The following is a 21,785-nucleotide window of genomic DNA, read 5'->3' on the forward strand; positions in this document are numbered from 1 at the left end:
TGACCAGTGCTGACTTCATACATTGTTCCAAGGATCAAGTCACAATGTATTTAATGCTACTTTTGAACTAAAAAAAGTATTAGGAAAATTCGTTGTGCCTCATAAATACCGCATAAGGGGCCACAGAACTGCACCAGAGTGTTCTCTTCCCCCATCCCCAGCCAGAAATCTCAGTTCTTCTAGCGTTAACCACCCAAGAAAAGGCAGAAAAGACAAAGCAATTTTTTTTTAGAAAAAAGGGGACACTTCAAACCAGAGACAACTGAATTAACTTTATTCTCTTCTAACTGCAGATTCAAGGTATACAACTGAACATTGCTATTTTTCTTATGAGACTTATAAATAAAAATACAAAAAATGTTCACTACAAAAAAATCTACTGTTAGTAGGATGTAAAAAATATTCTCTTTGCTATAGAAGGCACAAACTTCACTTAGTGACACATGGAGAGAGAAAAAAACCTGCAGCAGTAAATTCATTTTTTCTTTTTTTTTTCTTTTTTCCTTTTTAAATCTTGTCAGAAACACTGAAATTACAAAGAAACGCATCAATCTACACGGAACGAAGGCAGATGCGGAAAAGCTGCGACCAGGACCGCACAACATCAGGGGCACAGCATCAGGATGAAAACAGGTAGGACTGGCAAGCAGGGCTGGGGTGGCGGGGTTTAGGGTGGTGGGGTTTGGCGGGGGGCAGGGCTGGGTGGTGGGGTTTGGGGTAACAGGGCTTGGGGCAGGGCTGGGGGAACAGGGCTTAGGGGGACAGGGAAGGGGCTGGGCAGGGAGGGGAACCTGGATAGGTGTGGTGGGGAGAGAGATTTGTACAAAAAAGTAACCGGTTAACTTGAAGAAACAAAATTGGGCAGCCTCCTAAAATTAGGCTAAGAGGAGGTGCTGAGGTAGACATGAACTAGAACATCAATTAATTAAAAACACTATTCTGTAATACAGAGCGATCGGACTGGCACTTGTGCTGTCACCACACATAAGACAAGCCACAAAAACAAACAAATAACGAAACAAAACATAATACCCAAACCGAAAGGCTTAGTTTTGCTTGGTCCAGCAGGGCAGCAGGGCCCTCAGTGCTATAATTTACATACATATATATATATATTTATCTTTATATATATGGGTTGGATGTCATGGTACACCACCACGGCTTCTTAACCTTACAAAGATCATGCATAACACTATGTGAACAAAGCCTATGACACACACCAGGAGGCTGGTACCCTGTCTGCAAAGTGGGACGCCAAGGACCCCAGGAGGCAGGGCCGCCAGCTGACAGGCCTGCAGGACCTGCACCCCCCTCTCTCCACCCTTCTTTCCCGACCCAGCCTCCCTGGTCTGTCTTGCACCCCTCTCCCGGCCGGCTCTCTGCCTCTTCCTCCACCCACCAGCGCCCCTAAGCTGGGTCAGTCTGGCTTCTTCCCCCTCCTACTGAAATATCCAGGTAAGTGCCGCCACCAAGCTCCAGGAAAAGAGGAAACCAGACGGGAATAGAAAAAGATAGAACATAGGCCTGGGAAAATGAACAGAGTCGGATCTTTTTCTGCTTTTCTAACATCTGGTGCCCCCTCCTTTCACTCTTGTTGGGCCTGCAGGGAGCTACCCCCAAATCTCCTCCTGCCCCGCCAGCTCTTGTGCACAAAGTCCAAAGGCCATCCCACCACCGCTCGCTCCCCTGCAAGGAGGTCAGCCAAATGGCCCTCTCTCTGAAGGGCCTGAACACCCCCGCGGCCGGTGGTACCGACAGCATCCAAGAAGGGTACCATACACTTGTGAAAAATTGCAGCAGTTTTGTTTTGTTTTCTACACATGGAGAAATTCAGGCACAAAGATTAAACAAGCCTGCATTGCATCCCTGGATTGTACTGAGACACTGGGGGCCCCCCGGCCTCCCCACCCACCCCTACACCCCAGATCTACCTTCCCCATATCCGTGGCCTCCTCCAAAGCAGCCCAAAGCAGCAATGATATTTACTATTTTATATCTCTCTCTTGCTATATATATATCTCTATATATTTGTCTATCCTATATACACATAGGATTTTAATGCTTTGAATGAATGAAGGAGGGAATAGGGAAAGAGCACACGACAGGGAAATGTCACCAAAAGCATTAAGGGACACGCCTGTGAGAGCTGAACACTGGAAAGGGACCATTAACCAGCTCGGACCTCCCGGGCTGGAGAAGTTTTGCTATGCTGGATAAGGCAGTAGCAAGTAGGGTTGTCAGCAGGACCACAGCTAAAGGCAGCGGGTGGCCAAGGGGCCAGATGATAGGACGAAGAGGGAAGTAAGAACACTCAGCTCTCACCTGGGGAGACGGTGCCCTCCACCCTCCCTCGTCTCCACAGCCCCCTTACTCCATACACATCTACAGACTCCACATAATTTTTGACCTTCACCTTGGCCATTAGGCCTGGCTAGGCTGAGAAGGCCTTGGCAAGGTCAGGATGACTTTGTTAAGTAGGAACCTGGCAAAGAGGCGTGCTGGGACTCTATGCAGGGTGTCCAGGCTTCATGGGGGAGGCAAGGAGAGCAGAAGCCAGCACGGGCATCTCCCACCCAGTATCCTTCAGACACCAGCCTGCCCTGACCCCCTCTGTCCTCACTTCCCCCACTAGGGTCCCTCGGGGGTGGTGGGGGTAGGCAGGTGCTCACTCAGTACCGTCCAATGCTGCAACACCAAATCACAACAATACTGCATGATTTAACACACAATCACACACAAAAAGCACACACGCGCACACACGTACAAAGGGATATTTTGGTGGTGGTGGTGGTGGTGGTGGTGGTGGTGGCGGATTTTTTTTTTGTCTTTTTTTTTCTTTTTCCTATTCACATTACAAAAAAGAAAGGGCAAGGTCCTGTAGAACTGACAAAGGAACTAACAAACATTACAAAAATATTACAATTTGTAAATATTAGCTCAACCCTCTCAGCTTTTATGAATAGGGCAGGAGACCCAGGCTGCGTGGGAAGGGTGGGTGGGGGCGGGGAGTGAGAGGCGTCAGCTAGGTCTATGGAATAGTTTGATTTTTTTTTTCCTTCCCCACCAAAGTTGAATGATATCTTGCTGTTAAAATATTGTTTTCTGGGATTTACAGATCCCCTAAGGGCCAGCAGTACCCCTTCTTCCCAGACTGGGGGAGGAAGCATAGTGCATAACGATTTCTTACAGACTGCCCCCTCCCCCCCAATTCCCCTCTTTTCACATTATCAACATGACAACTGCTCTAGTCACATATTTCAAGTTTAACTTTTTTTCCTTTCCAAAGCACTAACTCATTATTACAATTGCAATATCGCATCCTCCCTACCTTATCATCCCCCATCCACAGTCGAGTGACACTGTCTCCCAAATTCATATCCCACCCCCCAACACACAATGTTTAAGGCCTTCAGATTTGGTGGGCGAGATTGTGGGGGAAGGACTGGAGGGCTGGGACCGAGGGACAGGGGGGTGGTCACAGCAGCACCCATCCCTCCGGCGTCCCTAGAGCCCTCACAAGCCTTCTCCCCAAAACCGCTTCCCGAAACCACTTTTAAAAAACCTAAGACAAAAACGCAGCCACAACTTTCTCTGAGAGAGAGAGAAAGGAAAGAAAACACACACACACACATGCGCGAACACACACGCACACGCACACAACTCTTACAAATAAAGCCGTGAGATGAAACAGAGGGCCCATCCCAAAGTGAACACAAATATTGCAAATGTGCTTTCCAAAATTCAGGGTGGGGAGGCTGGGAAGGGGGGGGGGAAGCAGAGCAGCAGAATGGGAGGCGTGAAGGGGACAAAAGAAAAATTGGAGGAACATAAGAGGTAGCTTTTAGAAAAACAACACCCCCACCCTCACGCAACAGAACAAAGGCTGGCTCATCCCCACGCCGGCCCTGAAAAGAGACCGATTTTGGCAATGATCGCACACTCAGAGGTGGGGCCACGCAGTTGCCAGGATCTGAATAATACGGGGCCCCCCAGACCCAAATGACCCAGCAAATTGTGAGAAAGGTGGAATCTTCTCCAGAGTGTTTCAGGCTGAAGCCTTACTGGGTGCAGAGGGCGTGGGGGAGGTTGCCCCGGGCAGAGCCAATGGAGACTCCAGCCAGCATGCCCCCGACACACCCTCCCCTCTGCCCACCTTCTGCTGCCCCCCACGCACCCCCCCTTGGCTCCTGCATTCAGATCCTGAGTACTCCTTTCTGTGCAGCATCTTCCGGCTAGGACGGGGAGGGCGAGGCCAGCTGAAGTCTATTAAACCAACTATTAATTTACACAAGAAACACAAAAGAACGTCCTCCCTATTCCTCCAACCCCCAACCAAAAAAGAGATACAGGGGTTAAAAAGCTCATGAGGTCACAAAAAACTGAGGTAATTCAAGTACAATGTGCTAACAAGGGAACAGGGGACACGGAAAAGATGCAAAACATAACACAAAGGCCAAAGCGCTTTCAACTCCTCCTCCTCTCCTTCCTCCTCCCTATAGACTGGTTGGGGGGCGCCCTGAGAGCCAGGAATTCTGTGCTGCTCTCTGCACCAGGGCGGGGGTCCCCAGTACAACTCCCCCTGCCTCCGGCCAGCTACCCCAGCCCCTGGTGGCTGGGGTGTCCCCTTCCTCGGGCGGAGGGCACAGTGGAGAAGGACATGTATACATCCCTCCCTCGGACGGCGAGCCTTCTCCTAGGGACTGAAATAGGGGCTGCAGGGATGGGTGTTGGTGTTTGGTGGGACAGTATATGGTTAGTGATGTTTCCTGTGTTGGAAGCAAAAGCAAATCAGCAGGAACCTTGCTCATGACTGGGCTTGACTAGGGTGGGGAATTCCATTTATTTCATGTTCTCAGAAAGCCGAGGGTGGGGTGGGGGCTCTGGAGCCAAATGCAGCCCCCCTCCCCACTAGGGAACTGGGTAAGGAGGAAGCTGCTTCCCCATCCCCCCGACCCCCATCCACAAGGGGCAGGGTGCCCTTGCCCTTGGAGGACAGGAGTCACGGGGAGACAAGGAGCTGGGGGTGGGGCGACAGCCGCGAGGCTGCTGAAGATCTTGAGGGGACACCCCCACGTGGCAGGGTGGCAGTGGGGCGGGGGGGGGGTAGTGGTGCAGGGGGAACAACAGATAAACTGAGTCATAGGAAGAGAAGGAAAGCCCCCCACCCCCATATGCCCCCCTCAAACCAGAGCTGCCGTGTGACCATCAACTATGACCTGGCCCAGCCCCACCACCTGCAGACCCCCTCCCTGCCCTGGGCCCCCCTCTTTGGAGGACTCAGTCACAGGGTGACAGGCAGATTGTTTGGCTCACCCCCTTCCTAGCCTCCACTTCTGGATGCAAAAGGGGGGATCTGGGTGGAGGGAAGAGAAAAATATACCATCATCTGAGCTGAACGAACCACCTCCACCCCCCACCCAAGAAAATGAGGCCAGCCTCCATCCAGAAGGAGGGACACAGGGCCCCTCGCACCCCGGGGAGGAGCAGTGGCAGGGTCTCCAGGTCACCTGGAGCCCCAGAGTCTCCAAGGCCAGACAGCTATCGGGTTTCCTTTTTTCTTGTCTCTTTTTTTTCCTTTTTTCTTTTTTCTTTTTTTTTTTCTATTTCTCTTTTTTTCCACATAGTCCTTCGTCATCAAATTCACCCTGCTGTAACTCTTCTCTCCCGGCTGCCCGTCCCCCGCCGTGGCCCCACCTCACACGTAGCACAGGTAGAGGTAAGTCTTCTCTATCCTCCAGTCGGGGGGGATCTCCTCGGGCTTGTGGCCTTTCATGTGCTTCTGCATGGAGGAGAGGCTGGGGCAGTACTCCGTGCAGATGGTGCACTGGTAGGGCGAGGCGCCGTTGTGCGTTCTCAGGTGCTTGATCATGGCCGAGTAGTCCCGGGAGCGCTGGTGGCACAGCTTGCACTCGAAGGGCTTCTCGCCTGTGGGGGGCAGGGGGGAGAGAGCCAGGACAGAGGGAGAGGGTGTGAGGGCCTCCCGGGGACAGGGATGCTCTGGGCCCTCGCTCCACCCTCAGGCTTGCCAGAGACTCCCTCCAGTTTAGCACTTTCTAGAACTCTCCATGATGAAGAATGCGCCATCCAATATGGTAGCCACTGAGCTGCTGGGCGCCTGCAGTGTGGCCAGCGCACCTGGAGCTGCATGTTCCGTGGCACTTCCCTGTTGCTGATCTCAGTGGCTGCAGTATTGCTCAGCACCCCCTTAGCCCTGCCTTACTCTTCTGAACCCAAAGGCCCAGAATCTTCCCTTCCAAAGAAAGGATATGGAATCTAGAAATGGGGCAGTGGGGTCCCAAAAGCCCTTAGGGACGGCTCTTCAGCACAGCTCCTTTCAGGGGAACAAGGCGTAGGGTCCTTTCAGGGCTATAGCTGGTGGGGAGGACGGGGGTGAACGTGAGGGAACCCCACCCTCCAAACATGCTCCATCCAGGATGCCTATTCCCCTGAGGCTCCCAGAGCCACCCCTGGACCCTGAGCCTTCCCAGGGGGGCCAGGATGGGGAAGGGACACATAGCCTGGGAGTGCCTGGCCACACCCTAGCTGCTACCCACCCTACCTCCTGCCAGTTAGAGTCCCCTGGAGCTGAGCAGAGGGTGTGAGGGAACCTTGTTTCGATACAGTAATTAACTGGCCAGCCATCTCGCTATCGATACTCCTCTGTGCAGAGGCCCCAGCAAATAATGAAGTAATGAACAGCCAAAGTGATCTAACTATCGACCCGCTATTTACAATAGTCACCACCGATGCATTTAATGATCCGCTCACCAGGTCACATCCCCAGCAGGGGGCTAAGGAAGCCCTGGGGCTCTGGGAAATGCTCGGAGTGACTCTGGCTGTCAGCAACAAGCACCTGAGGCTCTCCTCTGGCCCAGGCCGGGGGCAAGAAAGCAGAGCTCCATAACGCAGCATCCTCTCCCTCTCCTTACTGCTTCCCTGTTCTCCCCGCAGCTTGTGGATGCATCCTCGCCCCTCGGCCAGCAGGACCTGTCTGAGGTCACCTCTCCCCCCATCCTCTGTCCCCAGGTCAGGACAGCTGTTTCACATGATCAGAGGAGGCTTCCTACTTTGCTAGATTCCACTACCTTCCACTACCTCTTATCCTCATAGGAAGTCCTTCTGAATATCCACCTCCCCCCCACCCCAAAGCCACAACCAGCAGGGTGCTGCTGGTAAATGTTTAACAACTAACTCTCCAAAAAGGCCCAATTTTGTAGCATTTGCCTGTGGCCGTGTCTGAGGTGATGTGGCTGCACTTGGGAGTCAGGGAGAGACATGCAGGTGGACTTCCATGAGCTGGTGCAGGCCAGCTCCAGCATCCGCCACCCCCCAGTCTGGCAATTCTGGCCACTATGGCCACTTCCCCTTGCTCTGTCCTCAGACCCCATGCCCCGATCCTATTTCTTTTACATAAAAAAGAATGTGAAGGCCCTCTGAAATGGTAAACATCATACAGGTAGAGGGGTCTGTGAATATATCTGTCTGCGATCTGACTCCCAGCGTCCCAGCCCTCATCCTAACCTAACTCAGTGCTCCCCTAGCCCCCAGGAACAAGAAGCCCTGCCCAGCGTTTGCTTTTAGTCTTCAGGCCAACCTGACCCCGATTCAGGGCTCACAGATCGAAGTCATCTATGCACTGTTGGTACGGCTGCCTGGAAGGTGGGTCTGGGCTCCTGGAAAGTGTGCTGTGATCCACTAGCAACGTGTCCCTCGGCCTTGCAGGGGGCAGTGGCGCCTGGGCCGTGCTAACCTTTCCCAGAACACGCTCCACTCTCCGTCTCAGCCTGGGACCATGCCCACCCAGGCTGCTCTGGAGAACCACCTGCCCCCTGCCACTTATACCCAGGTCCCCGCGCAAGCTGGGGTGCCCTCACCAGTCCTCCATACCTGTGTGCACCCTATAGTGTGTCTCCAGCTGGTGCTTGAGGCTGAACTTCTTGCCACAACCATTGCACTCGTAGGGTTTCTCGCCCGTGTGTATGCGTTTATGACTCTTGAGTGTGCTCTCGTCCCGGAAGCAGCTGCCACAGAACTCACACTCATATGGGTGGTCGCCTGTGGGGACAAAAGGCTGGATCAGAGCCTCGTCTCCCCTACCCCCATCCCCTCTTCAAGAGGTGGCAGGGCACATTTAATGCACCAAGAAGATGAGACTGCCTATCTTCACCACCGTTCTTCAAAAACATATAAGGACCCGTGGCCTTCTCTGGGACCCAGTGGGAACCAGGGAGCTTGTATGCACACACATGTCCATACTTTACAGGGGCCTAGAGTTCATCTGTGGGTCAAGGGCCAATCCCAGGAAGAGAAAGCCCATTTGGTTCAGGGATGAACAGCTGACCCCAGAAAGCAGACCCCCACAAGGGGAGGGCAGACCCGTGGGCTGACACCTTGCCCCCCAACTTCTCCTGCCACCCTCTTCCTTTCTCATAGGTAGCCTGACTGCCTCTCCTGCCCTCAAAAAAACCCCTTCCAATTTGGGGAACTAGAACACACTGTCCCCCAAATGCCTTGTGCTCCCTCCTCGCTCCACAGTTACAACAACTATCCCCTATGCTTGATTTCCTCTTTCCTTGCTTCAACGAACTCCTACTCATCCTTCAAGACCCAGTTCACACATCACCATGGTTTGGAAGTTTCCCTTCAACGCCTCCCACCCAGGTAAACGGAGTCGCTTTCTTCTATCCTAAGAGAGAAGAAATACCTAGCACTCTGTTATTTTAGCAGCAGGATCATTTTTATGGGAATTTTTAATTGGAATGGTCTAACCTGCTGAAGGCTCACCACCATGCTAGGAGCCTTACACACATCTTATCATGTAATCGCTGCAATCACCTGACAAGAAACACACAATTCTCATCATATAGATGAGAAGAATGAGATGCTTAGCTGATCTCTAAGGTCAAATAGCTCATAAGCCGCTGAGTCAGGATACAGATCTGGTTTTGGAGTCTGAACGCTTGATAACTTATCAGATGGCTAAGTTGCACACAGCCCTGTCTCTCCTGCCACGCACACTGTACCCTGAGGATGGAAGCACCTTGAGGGTCAGAAGGGAGACTTGTCGATCCTTGTTGCCTGGGTACGTAGCACACGGACGACCCAGGGCAGATGCTCAGGCCTGGAAGCGGTGCCGTCGGCCTCCCTTCTGTGTGTGGCACCCATTAGCCCCCTGGAGGGTGAGAGGGTGGGGTGCTGGGATCCACCATCTTTTGCTTTGTACCCAAAGTGGAGGCTTTGGGGGCTGAAAGGTGAGGCCTTCGGCGACTTATTTATTACAGGAGTGAAGGCACAGACAATAAAGATAGATGGATCACCCCAGACTTTGTTCATGAATATTTAAATATCGCTGATTCGTCTTGTCACTGTAATTACAATTTCTCTGGGCTGCATCTCCAACAACCACAGTTTATGGTAAAGAATGGCCCACTGTATTTCACTTGTCCCTCTGCAGATGTGCGGGGCTGCCAACCGTGTAATGTCCTCTGCATTTCATACATTTTCTTCGGCTGCTGAAGGCTTAAGTCATCCACAATGACCTACGTTTTTTCATTATCCCCATGTCAAACTGCACTCGTGCCTGGGCATAAATTGTCCTTCTCGTTATAGACTCGCGTGCCTATGCCTTCACTTCCTCTTTAAAATGATATTTTACTCTCTTGTCTCTCTCCTCCTCAGGCCGCTAACCAAACCTCCCCCCCTCTCAAACGCAGGCCCCCGTCCCCACATAAATTCTCATCTCTCCTGATGGTGCTGAAGGGTTTTTAAGGCTCTGTGGGGAGTGGATGCTGGGGTCTGCTCACTGCGGGCTCGCTCTCTGCAAGAAGCTCTGAAGACACAGAGTGGTGGTTGGGAGCACTCCCAGGCGGAGTCAGACAGGAGAAGCTGAAAGAGCAGAACACCACATCTCCACATGGGTTCTCACCAAGCTACAGGGTACAGCCCTGGCTGGCTCAGAGGCATGGGCAGGTCTGGAGACAGACCAAATCCTGGGCTTCCCGGCACCTGCCAGGGCCATACAGACCACCTGGTCCCCAGCCTCCAGCCCCACCAAACCCAGGGGGAGTAGAGGTCTATGCAGACCCTGGTCCTCACTAGCTGTGCGTCTGAGTAAGGGCGAGTCTGCGCAGGCCTGTGCCGCGTGCTACTCTCTCTGTGCAGACGTCTGCACACAGCTCTCCCCCCTGCCTCCGCCTCGTTGACATCCGACTCCCCCTCCTTGCCGAATTGGCAACGATAACGACTTTAATCAAGGATTCAGTATCCTCATTAAGATATAAATAAATAAATAAAGCAAGGGCCACGTGAGACTTCCAACGAGAGCCGGTAATTAAAACGTACATCGGCAGCCACCCGACTGAAGGGGGGGGAGGGAGCCGCCGTCTGTGCCTTCCCCTCCAGAGGGGGGCCCTAAGAGTTTAAAAAACAAAGGGTTAAAGCAGAGAGGTTTGTTTGATCAGATTTTTATGAATTTAATTATGAAGTGGATCACATGTTAAATGAGTTTAAATAGGAAATCTCCAGAGTCAGCCCAGGGAAAGGAGTGAAAAGAACTTTGAAGGGAAAAAAAAAAAAAAAAAAAGATGCGCACACACAAGCACACGCACACACATGAACACACACGCGTGCACGCACTTCGAAGCATGGTGAGCACCTAGCCTAAAATCCTCACCCCGAGAGTTAATGGTGTCAGTGTTGCCATAATGTACACAAAACTGGCTGCAGAACTCAAAATCCAATTTGTGGTATGTTGATTAACTCTGTAGCCTCTTTAATGAGCTTGACATTAAGTGCAGGACAAACGAGACTAATTAGAGCCCCTCTGGCCTGCCCAGTGCATCTGTGACCCCAGCGGCCTGTCCTCACCTGGGGGTTTCCCTGGCACTGGCCAGGCCCCTCCACAGCGGCCCCTCCCCTTAGCACAGCTGAGAGTTTATTATATGATGAGCTGTGTGAGTCAGGGATCCATCAATGCCAAGAGCGCGGCTGGACTAACCTACCAAACACAGCTGCCGATGCTAAACACCCGGCCTCGGCAGCAAGTGGGCCAAGAGCAATGGAATATTAATGAGGCATTGTGTAGGGGGTGTGCTTGGCCTGTACAGGGCTTATGTGCACTGGGCCTCACTGGTGTGAAAATCGATGCATGTTTGTGTGTGTGCATGTGTGCACACACATAGGCAGCACACATGTCCATGTTTCCTAGATTAAACAGGTACTTCTCTCAAACTATGTCTGGGAAGAGCCCCTCCCCACAGGTCTGCACCATGACGACACAGGAGCAGGTGATATTTTGATGCCTGCACTCCTAGCAGGTAGCGTGGGCAGAGCAGGGCATATCCCGGGTGGACGTAGCAGATGGGATGACTCAAGTCCTATGAACCCAACTGATTTGACCTAGCAGCATGCTCAAAAGTGGCTGAAAGGTGATTGGCCGTTTTGTTAAGGCTGAACTTGGGGACCCAGTGGGGGGGAAGTGTGGACAGGATAGTGTGTGTTATCTGCAAGGGATCCATACGCAGTCACTATAGACAAAGTCCTCCTTGACACCCCTTTCTCCTTAGCCTTTCTTGTCGGGCCCTCCCCTCTGCGACCTCACCTCCTCCTGTGCCAGCAAACCCAAATGGTTCCAAGCCAATCAGGTGATGCTTAAGGCAATATGCTCCCCCCAGGTGAATGGCATCAAAAAGTGAGAGTCCAGGCAGGCTCTTTGATGAGGACACTTGCTGCTGGCAGGACAGGCCTGCTCAGTCCATGGTGAGCAAAGCCCCTCCCTCAAGTCGGCAGAGCCTGCCACCCGAGAAAGGCCTGGCCTACATCCTTAATCCCAGAGCTGTGACAAGACCCAGGAATGAGGAGGGAGAGGGTCCTACCATTCCTGTCTTGAGGCACTCAGCTTTTTAGACCGTCTCCAAGAGACATGAGCATACACTCTGTCGTATACTCCGATATGGAGTCTGCCTGTCTGTCTCCCTGTCCCTCCCACCCCCTTTCCCAGCCTCCATGGTCACTCCAAACCCGGGATCGAGCACACAGGAGTGGAGACACATGCAGACTCTGAAAGGGATGCTCTTTTATCCACTGAAGACCCAGTTTTGTCATAGAGAAAGGAATGACTTTAAGTCACCCATTACCTTGGCTAGGGGACTAGAGGCTGCTATGAGAAAGCAATCTGCCTCTTGGCCCTCATGGTCAATGTAGAAGGTTGTGGCAAGGACTAACCAGCACCTGGGCACATGGCCCAGGCCCCTCAACTCACAACTACTTTCCCTCCCCCATCATCTCATTGTTTATAAGCCCTCACTGTCTCCCCTAAAGGTTAATGGCCAAGTATAGAAAATATGCTTGTTATTTTGTGGGGTTTTTTTCTTCTGTTATTTTGGAGCAAGCAGGACCATTTCTGTAACATTCCCTTAGGAGCCCAAGGCTGATTCAGGAGCATGTGGCCATGGGGTGGAGGCCAGGGAGAGTGGTGAGGGCTGTGGTAGAGACCAAGCAGGCAGGCTTTCCTCAAAATGCATTGTGGGTCCACCTGCAGCAAAATCTTTGGGGAATATTTATTCATCATATTGAGTCTTGGATCCTACTCCATATCCACGAAGTCAAAGATTCTGAGGGTGGGTGGCACCCAAGAGCCTGCATTTCTAAGGAGTACCATTTCAGCTGAGCACAGAGATTGAGACCCTCAGGTCCCCGACGTGGGACAGGGACAAGAATTAACATTTACCTGTGCTACGGAACCCCCATAGCATGCCCACCTTGAGCAAAGAAGGGCTGAGGGCTAACTCAGCCTGACCCCTCCATTGGATGTCCTAGGAGGTCCATCCAGACGTGGATTCCCAGAGACTCTGATCCAGCCACCACCTGGACAGGCCTACCTGTGTGTGAGCGCAGGTGGCGTTTGAGGGCGGTGTGGCTGGGGAAAGTCCGGTTGCACTCGCTGCAGATGTAGCTGCGCACGCCCGCGTGGACCTCCATGTGCTGCTGGAGCGCGCTCTGTGCCTGGAAACGCTTCCCACACAGCAGACAGAAGACGGCCATGTCCGTGCCTGTGGGAGACAGGGGCAGGAGAGCCTCAGGAGGGTGGAGCACAAGGCTCTGCTCTACTCATGCAGGCTAGAGCAGGAGCCAGTGTTGGGGCTGCTGCCTCTACTCCCCCCCCCCAAGCTCAGCGGCGAACCCAGAGGTGGACCAGGCCAGGCAGCGTTGATGGAGCACCTAGCGTGTGGCTCCGATGGTGGACAAAAACTTACCTCTCACCCTCGTGGGACCTAAAGTCTACTGGGAGAAAGAGAGACAATCAAATATGTCACAACAACGAGTCAGCCGTCGTGCGGGGTGCTGTGTCAAAGGCAGGGTTCTGAGATGGCGTGTATCAGAGGGGCTTCTCGGAATCTGGGGCAGGAGGTGGAGGTCGGATGGCCTCTGTGGGGGGATCCCAATATTGAAGACAGCATGTGTGAGCCAATGTTCAAATGGAACCACTCTCAAGTCCCATCTCCAGAAGGCAAGCTCTACCACCTTGCCTTTCAGATAAGCCAAATGCACAGAGACTGAGCAACTTGTCCAAAGTGCCACTGAGTTCAGAAGCTGCAGAGCTACAGTGCAAACCCAGGCTGCCTGGGTCTGAATCCTCCCCAGAGGCTCCCTACAGATCCTCTTCTTTTAACCAGCTTTCCCTTCAACTGAAGCACACATCTTAAGAGTCTCTTCATTCAACACAGGTTATTCTAGTGCCTTCTATAAGGAGGACCCCCTCTTGGGCACAGGGGATCTAACTATGGAAAACTACACAAAGTCTCTGCTGTCATCATAGATGTCAACCAGCACATGGGGTCAGTGGGGGAGAGTGTCCATGACCACCCTGGCCTGGAAAAAAGACGCAGTTATCAGGGCACCAGACAGAACAGCACAGCTAAGGGAGACGGTGCGGGGAAGGCCAAAGATAGAGGCAGGCCCAGGTCATATGCAGGTCTTGAAAACCATGTGAAGACATTTAGGCTGCATCCCAAGACCAATGGGCAACTGTCTAAGGATTTCAAGCTCATGGGTGGCATGAGGTTCTCATTTCATGCTGTCTGGCCATTCTCTGCAGGGATGAGAAGCACAGGTAGGTACCGCATGGTGCCCTACAAACACAAGCTGCTTTCTTTGTTTTCGACCCCCTTTCTGATCCTGCTCCAGAGCCATAGCCGCTCTGGGTACAACAGCACGTGAGGAAGCATCTAGACCCATCATCTAAGTCCAACTGGTGGCTCGTTGCCCACCATTTTGGATCCTGTTTCCCTACGCATGTCAGCTGCCCCGGGAGCTCAGCTGCTCCCCTCCCGCTGGCATCTGGGCAGCATCACGGTGCTCAGCCCTGCACCACCTTGTCCTGTGTAAAGGACACAAGTGGGGAAGGGCAGACAGGCCCAGCATCCGTCAACACAGCCCAGAGGGGAAGAAGGGTAGAGATCTGGCTGCTTGGCATGGAATCATGGTGCCCCGGGGAGGAAGCAGAGTGGTGACAAGGAATCCATGAAGACCCTGCTGCCTCCCTGGTCCATCCATGGAGATGGCAGAGGGGTGGCCTGTTCTCGCCGACTCAGTCCTGTTCATGGCTGGGTTGAGGATGAACCAGCGGGAAGGCCAGACCCTTTGGTCCCCCCATTCCTCCAGCCCTCAGGGCCACCCATGCAGGCTACTCAGAAGGCCGGGCAGCTGCTGCCTGCAGCCAGGTCCAGGGAAGGCTGGACACAAAGCAAGAGCACGGTTTTGCTCCTGCCTCGCCAAGCAGAGGGAAAGGAACTAATACAGATGATGTGCAGGTGCTTTATCCATGTCCACGAATACCTGCATCCAACCCCACAAGCCAGGCACTCTCATCCCCCTTTTTACAAATGGGAGAACAGAGTGACTGGACAACTTGCCTAAGGCCACATGGTCAGAAGAGGCAGAGCTGGGATTTGGAAATGCCTCATCTGATTTCAAGAGCCACAAAGCTGGGCGCATGTCTGTTTCCAGGTGTGCCACCTGTCCGTCTGGGCTTCTCCCAGAAGGGGCATTGTAATGACAGCCCACCGCTGCAACCCCAGTGCACCCAGGGCCCACTCCAGGAACAATTAGAAAACCTGGGCCATGGGACGTCTGGGTGGCTGAGGGGTTGAGCATCTGCCTTTGGCTTAGGTTGTGATCCCGGGGTCCTGGGATCGAGTTCCACGTCGGGTTCCCCACAGGGAGCCTGCTTCTTCCTCTGCCTGTGTCTCTGCCTCTCTCTCTCTCTCTCTCTCTGTGTGTCTCTCATGAATAAATAAATAAAATCTAAAAAAAAAAAAAAGAAAAAGAAAAAACCTGGGCCATCAAGTGGACTGGCAGCAGGGGTCACAAGGTACAGCTCTCTGAAGCCTTCCCACCTCCCCCAGCCAGCAAGAACCCCGTGAGGTAATGAGATGCTTGGCTCCACTTGGTGGAGGGGAGTGGTCTGCCCGGTGCAACCAGCTCAATAGCTGACAGTGGGTGCCCAGTGTCCACCCCAGCCAGGTCGACACCCCCAAGTGTGCAGCCCATCTGCAGCATGTTCTGTGACATGGCTGCCCTGGCTCTTTCATCCTGAGGACCCCAGCCCCAGCCCCAATCAAGCCACATGTCAAAGAGCTGCCTTAAATTGGTATGCTGGAGCAGGCCTTGGGGCCAAGCTGTGCCCTTCGGCAGCCCAGACTCCTCCTTAGACATCCTGAGATCCCCAGGGTGCAAGGTACCTGGGTCAGAGGGAACGTGCCGTTCCCAGCAGGACATTCCAAGCCTACCATGCCGGGCCCAGAGGAGCTCTGTGGGCTGGTCCCTTCCCTCCCCAACAGGGCCCACTGAGAACCTCACACCACTCAGCCCCCAGGTCTTTCCAAGGCTCCTCAAAGGTGCCCAGCCAGGCCATTCATACTTCTTAGGATGGCTTGAACCCATTTCGTGTCCATCTAGCACACCCAACAAACATTTACCAAACATAGGCACTGCTAGGTAACAAGGGATATACTGAGAACAACCAGAGAAACAGGGTCCCAGACAAGCTGGGGATGCAGACAGGGTGGCTCCATAAGAACTTCGGCTTTGAGAAATGAAAAATATGGAGAAGCCAAGGAGCAGAAGGAGGGGTACAGGAGCGACATGAAGGAAATGCTGAGAGCAAATTTTAGAGTGGGCAGGGACACAGGACAGCCCCAGATGATGGGGATACGCAGGGAAGGTCAGTGGGGGGCAGATCACCACGGCCGTATCACCCACCGAGTAGGACAGATTATACTTCATTCTACAGGCTACATGGTGCCTGGAATGGACAGGCATGGGGGGTGGTGCCAGCATGAACCGACCCATATGCAAGGGCAATGCCCCTGGGGCAGCGTGAGGGCCAACCGCAGTGGCAAAGCTGGAAGCAGGGAGAGAGCTGATGGTTGCTGTGATGCCACCAGAGGAGGATGGGGACCAGAGCAGGGGAGGGACTCTCAGGAGGGGGAATGGAGAAATGAAGTTTGGGGAAGATGGCATGACAGGACCTGGCGCAGGGGCTCAAGTTGGGAAGCATGGTGTACCCAAAGTCCCGGACTGCCATCTCTGCACCCTGGTGTCTGGTTTCAAGTTATATAATCACCACTTTGGAAGGAAATGCTACAATGTCCGTGCAATGGTCCCTCTCCCCTTCCTGGGACGTCCCCCAAGGCTCAGGGGCTCTCCTTGCCCACTGATATACTGGCCGAGGTGCAGAGATGAAGAGAAGAGGTCTCTGAGGCCCCACAGTCACTCTCCCCTTTCTTCTGCTTGGAGACCAACAGCTGAGAAGATGGAAAAATATTTAAAAAGAAAAAAGGAAAAGGTGGGGGCAGAAGTGGAGGAGACACAGAAAAGCTACTGGTGCATGCAAGCTAAAAATCTAGAGACTAGATTTGAGTTATTAAATAATTTGCTGTAGTTTCTGCCTAGCTGATTGTTCGCATGTATGATGAGTCAGGGCAGATTCTATTACACTGGGAGATTAAGCAAATAAATGCTAGCTTTTGGAAACACATTAAAATGTGGGACTATGGAAATAAAATTATCTAGAAAATTGTATTAGCAATTCATTAGCTGCCATGAAATGTGCAGCCGGGCAAGAGGGCCGGGCAGTGTTAAAACACTCTGCTCCTTGCAATGCCCGAGCCGCAGGGATACCTGGTGCTCCTTCCTCTGCTATAAAGAGACCTCATGCCTGATATCACCGGGGAGACAGGAGGAGCCTCCACTGGTTGTAGAAAACCTTCAGAAATCATCTGATCAGCATGACACACAGGAGACGAGAGCAGCACAGGGGTCTTGGCTCTGCCACTTACTTGCCTTGTGATTCTGAGCAAGTCATCGAACTTCTCTGGGCCACAGTTTGCTCATCCTTTGCCACAGTGTCATTGCTGAGAGCATCAAATGAGATACCCATGCACAAAAGCTTTATAACTATAAAGTGGTAGCAGAGCCATTGCCAGCCCAGACGACGCCTTTGTCTGAATTAGAAAATCATGCCTCTTCCTCTGGGCAGACAAAGATAGTCGCCTGGGTGCACAGCTCTGGCGAGCAAAGACAGCTGGACTCCAGCCTCCATTCCCCCCTTAGCTGGGCATCCTCCTGCAAATGACCCGGATGGGCATCATGGCAGCCCTGCACAATGTACAAACTGAAGTTGTTTTATCGACTCTGGGCTGCTTCTTCCAGGAAGCTGACTCTAGAGAAGCATCTTTGATGAGTTACACCATTTAGGACTCCGTGCCAAGAACATCTTCTTCCTCTAAGCCATCACGACTACAGCACATAAAACCCTTTGATGCATTTATTTTTGACATTCAGCTCTGCCTACTAGATTGTAAGCCCTCCAAAGCAGGAACTATTCTCTTAATCTTCATATTGCCCAACACAGAGCACTGGGCTTGGCATATAGTAGGCACTCAGTAACTGCATGGTGCATACAAGAATAAGTAAGGAGCTGTGGGACAGTCACATAGAGCAGAGGAGGGGGGGGGTGGGGCAGTCCCAGGACAAAGAGTTAGAAAAAGCTCAGACCAAATGAAGCCATTACTGAGTACTTCTAGCAAGACTCTCTCTGGAAATTAGTAACACCAGGTGACCCACAGGCATCTGATCATGTTGGGGCCTCTCATGTCTGTCTGGTAGGTTAGATAGGACTCCCCAGTTCTCACTCCGTGTCTGAGCTCTTGTTGCTCAGAAGCAAAGATCGAGACCACAGATGGACCAATTTTACCACATCGTGCAGTGAAACACACAGAAGACCTCAGTGCTGGCCCAGGGGCCCAGCCTGCTTGGCTTTGTGACCCTGGGCCAAGTAGCTGCCGCCCTGGGCTTCATTTCTCCCTCTAGAAAATGGCATTCGTAACTCACCTGCCCTTTCCACCATCACCTTCTCAGTACTGTATGTAAATGCTACAAATGTGTTGTTTTCAATCCATCTGGAAATCTTAGTGTAAAACCGAACACATAAATGAGCATTGGTCTTGGGGTGCCTGGGTGGCTCAATCTGTTGGGGGTCTGCCTTTGGCCCAGGTCGTGATCCTGGAGTCCTGGGATTCAGCTCCATGTCGGGCTCCCTGCTCAGCAGGAAGCCTGCTTCTCACTCCCCCTCTGCCTCTCCATTTTACTTGTGCCCTCTCTCTCTCTCAAATAAATAAACAAAATCTCTTTAAAAAAAAATGAGCCTCGGTCCAAGGAAATAATTTATCAGGTCAAAGAACAGCATCCTCTTCTGAAGAATGAATGGGGCTCAGTCTCGAGCTGCACTCCAAGGGTGTCTGCCTCAAACAGCTTGTCACTGGAGGTAATACAAGAGGTTATGGAGGGAAATAACCTCTGGAATGAAAATCTCGGTTCTAAGTAACATGGGCAGGGCCCATGCAAATATCTGGGCTGCCACTAGCCTCACTTCTGTCTCTGAAGGTGGTGACCCACACCTCATCCACCCTCCACCCCCAAGGGCAGTGAGGCCAGTTTTGGCTGTAGGGCATGTACGACTCACAGACTCTCAATTTAAAACAAGTTTAATTATAGCCAAAGAATAGGAGAAAGCCAAGGCCAAGGTGGAACAGGAGGCAGGTGGGGTGACATAGAGCCAGGATATTTATTTCACCCAGGTGATGACCGGGACTGAAATTATGAGACACAAAACCCTCATGTTTACACCTGTGCCATTTCCATACCAATTAGCTCTTTAATAGAAAGGAAGGAACAGGATCAGAGGGGTACACAGCTGGAAAAGATGTTCAGGTGCTACACCTTCTTGGAACAAGGCTCTTATTATCTCCAGCATAAGCAGTTTCTTAATCAAAAGAGCAGAGGGATCTAAATATACTCTGGCTTTTTTTGGTAAGCTAGCTATGACTGGCGCATGTGCTGGACTGTGTGCATGCCTGCGTGTCTGTGTGCGTGCACATGGACCATGGATGGGCTTGTCAGGTCCAACCCCACCTAACCTCACCCCTCCAAGAAACAGCTGCTTTCCCTGCCACCCTCAGGGTTTTTTCTCTGCAGAGGAAGAAAGTATCAACTTTAGGGGGTTGTGAAAACGCTGATTTAAGCCAGAACCATCTCCCACCCTCCACCTCCACCCCAACACCCAAATCTTTCAGACAGGTCTTTCTATTTCCTCTGCATGACGTTTCTGGCCGCAGGCAACCCTGGGAGCCACACACTAAAACCATCGCTGAGACTACTGCCTTTTCCCCTTCCCTGTCTTTCTCTTTGCTCCCCTCCACTCCAGTCAACAGGTCACTGTTGGAGAATACGGAAGAACTGCATTATCCACTGAGCAAGAGAAAAAGACGGAGACAAACAGCCCAAGGCTGACTCACACCAGGCAGGAAGGCTCTGTCTGCATCTCAAGAGGATGTAGAAGGCTACAGGTGTGGAGGAGGCAGGGACAGGGAGCAGACGGAGAGGAAATGAATGCCCAGCCATGACAACAGCTCCCCCTATACCATCATTTAGGGCTTGGCTTCTTTTCAAGGGATCTACTGGAGAAAGGGCCAAGAGCTCCCTTGCTAGCGTGGGCACAAGTTGCACGATCATCTGGGTTGAGCTCCTAAATTCTCAGCCTTCTTCAGAAAGCGGCTGCATGCACAAGGGACCAGTTTGCCCAGCCCAAGAGACTGTCAGCCCACTGACCCCTGAGAAAAACCACTTCTGAGAGTGGGAGACTCTAGCAGACTACAGCCTCGTCGTAGTCTTTGCTGCTGTCAGCCTCCTTCCCTCCCAGGACAGGTGGAGAAGACTGAGAAAACATCTCGGATGCCTGCCTTGAACCAGATTAGCCACAAGCCTATGTGTGGGGACTTGGGGCTTGTCTCCCACACACAGAGTCGCCTACTGCGGGGACACCTTTAATCACCTGTTCAGTTGCATCTTCTCAAACCTGGAGCCTGGACCTGAAGCCTGGTCCAGCCTTCTCAAAGCCTGGAGCCAAAAACCTTACCATCTAGTCTTTTTGTCAGTCCAGCCCCGTCAATTCCAGCCTCCTGATCCAAACCCTCCTACCCCCGTTTCCTGACTTTTCTTGAATCTTGGAAGGCAATCTATATAACCTCCCATTTCCACAAGGGAAAGGGGGAATGTTATGCTTTCATATCATTAGTCCAGGGAGTAGAGAGTTCTCAATGAATAACCAAAAAAGGGAGGAGTTAAAGCAGCTGATTCAAATGTGTTTTAAAAGGAAGCCACGGATGGGTGAGTGATTCCATGTCTCCAGGCACACACCCCCATGCACGTGTGCGCGCACACGCCCTCCTCGTCTCTGGGGGAATGTGGCTGCATCCTCAGGCAGCAGCTAGCACTGCTGGCTTCCAGAAAACTGTGTATTTGTTTAGCAGTGAGCTGCAGACACAAGTGCATTTCATTACTCGGCACCTCCAGCTACAGTAAACAAATTTGTCAGCTCACTAGCTCAGTAAGGTGGACCCTGGACACAAGGGATTTATTGAGACCTGCACAATAAAAGTAACTTGAATGGATTTACTAATTTTGTCAATCACTCCAACAAATGAGCCAGAGAGGAGGAGAAACTGGGGGAGAAAGACAGGAAAGGGGGCAGGAGAGGAAGGAAAGGAAGTAAAAGGGAGGAGGAAAGTTGGGTTTGGTTTGTAAGAGGGAGTCAACAGGTTAAAATGGGACCAGATCTGTGCTTTGCTGCCTGGTTACAGGTTACATGACCGCCTGCCTGTTGGATCTCCCTTCTGGTAGGCTATGCTTTCTGGGGGTGGGGTGGGGTGGGGTAGTATGGGGTCCCTGGCAGAAAAGGCACCAAGGACAAAGTCAACTGCAAGAAGTCAAACTGCTGGAAACGTGGTCCTCCATTCCTCCCACCCCAGCATCAGATGCAAGGGAGAAGTAAGGAAGCCAAAGATTAAAAGCCACAGGAGAGGGAGGTAGCAGCGCCCTTCACAGAAGACACCAGTTGCCTCTCCTGGTCCTTCCCACCTATGCCTGCAGCCAGTTCCCAGTCATGCTCCTGAACCCTTCCAGACATTTGAGTGAATCCAAACTTGTACTACATGAGCAAGAGGAGGAAGAAGGGAAGGGGGAGGGGAGGGAAGGGAGGCGAGGGGCAGGGTGTGTGTGTGTGTGTGTGTGTGTGTGTGTGTGTGTGTGTGTGTGTGTGTAGGGGGTGGGCTTGGGGTGGGAAGTAAATCCAGAGAAGTATGCAGCCCTCTGGTCTGTAACTTTCAAAATGACAGCAGGACTGGGGCAAAGGTCACAGGGTCCGCGGCCTTAAGCACCTCCGCCAG

General features: G+C 52.3%; 1 protein-coding gene across 5 annotated transcripts in view; it reads right to left on the minus strand.

Annotated features, from left to right (window-relative positions):
* Positions 1 to 257: 257 nt before the first annotated feature.
* The window catches only part of ZBTB16 (zinc finger and BTB domain containing 16), a 187,636-nt gene continuing 166,108 nt past the window's right edge, over positions 258 to 21,785 (minus strand). For all 5 annotated transcript variants that reach the window (XM_072729761.1, XM_072729762.1, XM_072729758.1 and 2 more), the window contains 3 exons: positions 12,879 to 13,049; positions 7,888 to 8,055; positions 258 to 5,925 (listed from right to left, as the gene is read on the minus strand). In XM_072729761.1, the coding sequence (XP_072585862.1) occupies positions 5,696 to 5,925; positions 7,888 to 8,055; positions 12,879 to 13,049 (569 nt within the window). In that variant the 3' untranslated portion in view covers positions 258 to 5,695. The remainder of the gene's footprint in view (positions 5,926 to 7,887; positions 8,056 to 12,878; positions 13,050 to 21,785) is intronic.

Source organism: Vulpes vulpes, chromosome 12 (assembly GCF_048418805.1).
Source record: "Vulpes vulpes isolate BD-2025 chromosome 12, VulVul3, whole genome shotgun sequence".
Lineage (NCBI taxonomy): Eukaryota > Metazoa > Chordata > Mammalia > Carnivora > Canidae > Vulpes > Vulpes vulpes.